A 5,000-nucleotide genomic window follows, 5' to 3' on the forward strand; every position below is an offset into this window, starting at 1 on the left:
TTCGGTAAAACACGCCAACAAAACACCGCCGCTAACACCATCTCACCAGACCTCAGTGCGATATCTCCTGCACATCACAGGATGGACTATTAGCATTAGTGCCCAGGTGGTGGAATGTGAGGGTGTACGTTGCATCTGTTGGTGTGTGAATGGATTTCTTGATCTCGGGAATGGGCTGCCTAACCAAAATCCGAAATCTAAGTCCGGAAAATAATTAGCCATGTTGTTTGATATGTAAGAATGAAGATAGGTAGGTGAATAGGTAAGCACGAAGGTTGGTAGGTAGGTACGTCCGTACATATATTGGTAGGTAGGTCGATAGGTAGCTAGATAAGCAGGTGCTTTGATTAACAAGCAGAGAGGGAGGCAGGCAGGTGGATATGCAAGCAGGTAGGTAGGTAGGTACGTGTGTAGTGAGGTAGGTAGGTAGGCAGAGAGGTAGCTAAGTAAATAGGTATGCAGTTAATAGGTAGGTACCGGTGTAAGTCAGCAAGAATGTGGATAGGATAAAAGGGTGGCAGGTAGCTATTTTAGTAGGCACCTAGGTAGGTATCTAGATACCGTAAGTATATATATGTATATATATATATATATATATATATATATATATATATATATATATATATATATATATATATATATATATATATATATATATATATATATATATATATATATATATATATATATATATATATATATATGGTAGGTGGGCGCCCACCATCCACTCACTCGATGTAGTTTTGCAATCGAGTGACTGCCCTTTCCTCTCTTCCTTCCTTCTTTCCTTCCTTCCTCTTCTGTCTTTCTTTCCTTCATTCTTTCCTCTTCCTTCCGCCTGTGGGTGACTCTACACTGAGTGACAAGCCAAATGGTTTCCTGTACACCAGGAAACCATTTACTACGCTGGATGGTAACCATATAACCAGATTGTGGCGCCTGGTGGTTTAGTGGGTAATTGAGGCGCTCCAGTCTGATTGAACCTGTACACAGGTTTGTATCCAGGGGGTGGTTGGGGTTTGTTGCTCACGTAACGCCACTCAGGGATGAGTGAGGCTGGTCAATCTCATCTTAAATGTCAGGACCAGCTTGCCTAGTCCCAGGCTCTTCCCCACCTCATGGGGCAATATAGGATTAGATTTTATATATATATATATATATATATATATATATATATATATATATATATATATATATATATATATATATATATATATATATATATATATATATATATATATATATATATATATATATATATATATATATATATATATATATATATATATATATATAGGTAAGCGGGTAGATTGGAAGTTAGTAGATAGATGAGTAGGCAAGTGGAGAGGTACAAGACATTGGTAGGTAGGCAGCTAGGGTAGAGAGATTCCGATAGGGTGGTAGGTAGGTAGATACTGAATAAAGATGAAACTGTGTGTGTGTGTGTGTGTGTGTGTGTGTGTGTGTGTGTGTGTGTATGTATTATATATGTCTGTGTGTGGTTGAGTGTGTGCGTGCATGTGAGTGTGTGCGTGGATTGAGGTGCACATTTAGTATGATGGATATGAGGGGGTAATGTGCTCTAATATGTGTCATGAGAGAGAGAGAGAGAGAGAGAGAGAGAGAGAGAGAGAGAGAGAGAGAGAGAGAGAAGGGAAGCAGGAACAAAGGGAGACAGGAAGAGAGAGGGAGGAGGCGAGGGGAATGAATACTAAACATAAAAGGAAAGAGGAACGAAGAAGGGGAGAAAAAGAGAAAGTTGAAAAGGAATGAAGAACAAAGGAAGAGAGAGAGACGGGTAGGGAGGGAAGAGGACCTTGCTCCTTGGTAATGAAATTCTGTGGATCAAATTTGCCCAATTTCATACTGCTAACGAATCATATCAAGGGGTGAGGGTTTGGGTGGGTTAAGCTTAGGGTGTCGGTGGGTGGGTGAAGCTTAGGGTGTCGATGGGTGGGTGAAGCTTAGGGTGTCGGTGGGTGGGTGAAGCTTAGGGTGTCGGTGGGTGGGTGAAGCTTAGGGTGTCGGTGGGTGGGTGAAGCTTAGGGTGTCGGTGGGTGGGTGAAGCTTAGGGTGTCGGTGGGTGGGTGAAGCTGAGAGTGTCGGTGGGTGAGTGAAGCTTAGGATGTCGGTGGGTGAATGAAGCTGAAGGTGTCGGTGGGTGAGTGAAGGTGAGGGTGTGGGTGAGTGAAGCTGAGGGTGTCGGTGGGTGGATGAAACTTAGGGTGTCGGTGGGTGAATGAAGGTGAGGGTGTGGGTGGGTGAGTGAAGGTGAGGGCGTGGGTGAGTGAAGCTGCGGGTGTCGGTGGGTGAGGGTGTGGGTGAGCGAAGCTGAGGGTGTTGGTGGGTGAGGGTGTGCGTGAGTGAAGCTGAGGGTGTCGGTGGGTGGGTGAAGCTTAGGGTGTCGGTGGGTGAATGAAGGTGAGGGTGTGGGTGGGTGAGTGAAGCTGAGGGTGTGAGTGAGTGAAGCTGAGGGTGTCGGTGGGTGAGGGTGTGGGTGAGTGAAGCTGTGGGTGTCGGTGGGTGAGGGTGTGGGTGAGTGAAGCTGTGGGTGTCGGTGGGTGAGGGTGTGGGTGAGTGAAGCTGTGGGTGTCGGTGGGTGAGTGAAGCTGAAGGTGTCGGTGGGTGAGTGAAGCTGTGGGTGTCGGTGGTTGAGTGAAGCTGAGGGTGTAGGTGAGTGAAGCTGAGGGTGTCGGTGGGTGAGGGTGTGGGTGAGTGAAGCTGAGGGTGTCGGTGGGTGAGGGTGTGGGTGAGTGAAGCTGAGGGTGTCGGTGGGTGAGGGTGTGGGTGAGTGTAGCTGAGGGTGTCGGTGGGTGAGGGTGTGGGTGAGTGAAGCTGAGAGTGTGGGTGGATGAGGGTGTGGGTGAGTGAAGCAGAGGGTGTCGGTGGGTGAGGGTGTGAGTGAAGCTGAGGGTGTGGGTGAGTGAAGCTGAGGGTGTCGGTGGGTGAGGGTGTGGGTGAGTGAAGCTGAGGGTGTGGGTGGGTGAGGGTGTGGGTGAGTGTAGCTGAGGGTGTCGGTGGGTGAGGGTGTGGGTGAGTGAAGCTGAGGGTGTGGGTGGATGAGGGTGTGGGTGAGTGTAGCTGAGGGTGTGGGTGGATGAGGGTGTGGGTGAGTGAAGCTGAGGGTGTGGGTGGATGAGGGTGTGGGTGAGTGTAGCTGAGGGTGTGGGTGGATGAGGGTGTGGGTGAGTGTAGCTGAGGGTGTGGGTGGGTGAAGGTGTGGGTGAGTGAAGCTGAGGGTGTCGGTGGATGAGGGTGTGAGTAAATGAAGGTTGAACGTCACTGAATGGGTAAGGGTGTGGGTGTAAGTGAAAGTGTGGATGGGTTTAAGTGTGAATGTTTAATGGTGTGGGTAAGTGAGGGTATGGGTGTGGGTGTGGGTAACTGTAGATGAATTTCAATGAGTTAAGCTGAGAGCGAGTGAGAGTGTGGGTGGGCGAGGGTGTGAGTGGGTGGCGGTGGGAGTGTGGGCGTGGCTGGGAGTGAGTGAGGTTGTGGATTTGGCGAGAGTGAATGTGGGTGTTATGGTGTGGATGGTTGAATGTATGGATGGATGAGGTGAGGGGAAGAGTATGGATGGTTTTGCATGTGGGTGTGGGTGAGTGTATGGATGGGTAAGCATGGTGGTGAGGGTGAGGTGAAGGTGTGGGTAGGTGAGGGTGAGGGTAAGGGTGTGGGTGAGGGTGAAGGTGTGGATGAAGATACCCGTGAGAGTGGGTGCGATGGATGAGTGAGGTGTGGTGATAGTGTGGGTGGGTGAGGGTGGGTGGATCACTTCTTTTTGTCCTCATGAAATCTTCCGCCTGAGAGGGGTTGGATAATTTTTTGTAGTCCTCATGAAATCGCCCATCAGTGTAACACGTGAGTGACAGTGTGGGCGGGAGAGGGTGAGGGTGGGGGCGGGGTGAGGGCGGACGAGGATGCTTGCAGTGGGCGGCTCTTTGTGCTGCTGGTGGCCTTTGTTGTGCCAGTCTTCACCCGCCCCGCCCCGCCCCGCCCCAGCCGGTCAGGGCAGGTGGGGCAGGCGGGAGGGAAGGAGGGGCAGGGTGCGGGTGAGGGCGGTGAGATGGGGTGAGGTGAGGGCGAGGGCAGGGTGCGGGCGAGGGAGGGCGGCTGGGCTGGCTGGTGTGCCACTCTCGTAACTCATGGCGTTGGTTGTGGCGGCGGCCGCGAGAGGGCACCGCTGCGGTATCCTTGCGCGCCCCCCCTGTACCCCTGTGGTGCCCCTGCCCCATGCACATGCCCCCCGCCGCCCTGGCTGCTGCAGGAGGCGGGGCGGGTTTCGGGCGGGCCTCAGGGTGGGCGGGAAGGGGCGGGGGCCGCGGATGAGGGCGCGGAACTACTTGGCTGGGCGGAGGCGCGGCGCGGCGGGGCGGCGGCGCCAGCTGGGCCGCAGTCTGGTGCCGCCCGCCGCGCCCGTCACGTCGTGAGGATGCGTCTGGGTGCCGCAGCCGCAGCCGCTCTCCGCCCGCACCCTTGTAACCGCAACTAAGCTGGCCGCACGCACCGTGTCAGACTCAGCCGCCACCAGCCACCGCCACCGCCACCCGCCTCCCGCCCCGCCACCCACCATGAGCAGCCGCATGCAGGCCGCCCGCCCGCCGCCCAGCCTGGTGCACGGCGGCGGCGGCAAGAGCAAGGGCGGGGCTGCGGGCGGCGGCGGCGGTCCACGCCCGCCCTCGGCCAGTTCCGGCGTGCACGATCAGCGCGCTAAGACCATCCTGAAAGAGGCCGTGGACGCCGTCGTCAACAGCTTCGCCAAGCACACGCAAGGCTACGGCAGAGGTGGGCTACCGGGGCTCAGCACACACTGACACACACACACACGCTCGTGTTGTTGTTGCTCTCAAACATGCTTCTGGTGTGACAGCCACGGTGTTAATGTAGCACAGTGTTACTTGGTGTAGTCTTCTCTCCTGCTGATGGTACTGATGTTTGTTTGGTGTTACCTGCTGTGGCTACCGGAGTTGTGGTAGTCAGGCTGCTGGTGTTGGCCTATC

The 5,000-nt window shown here is 53.6% G+C and overlaps 1 protein-coding gene across 1 annotated transcript in view; it reads left to right on the plus strand.

The window, feature by feature from the left end:
• The first annotated feature begins 4,523 nt into the window (after positions 1 to 4,523).
• lft (Limb expression 1 family member lowfat) overlaps positions 4,524 to 5,000 on the plus strand; it is a 189,464-nt gene continuing 188,987 nt past the window's right edge. The window contains exon 1 of the mRNA XM_080274230.1: positions 4,524 to 4,785. Within this exon, the coding sequence (XP_080130356.1) occupies positions 4,572 to 4,785 (214 nt within the window). The 5' untranslated portion in view covers positions 4,524 to 4,571. The remainder of the gene's footprint in view (positions 4,786 to 5,000) is intronic.

This window comes from Coenobita brevimanus, chromosome 57, assembly GCF_032717465.1.
Source record: "Coenobita brevimanus isolate Jiangsu-jjx chromosome 57, ASM3271746v2, whole genome shotgun sequence".
Taxonomy (NCBI): domain Eukaryota; kingdom Metazoa; phylum Arthropoda; class Malacostraca; order Decapoda; family Coenobitidae; genus Coenobita; species Coenobita brevimanus.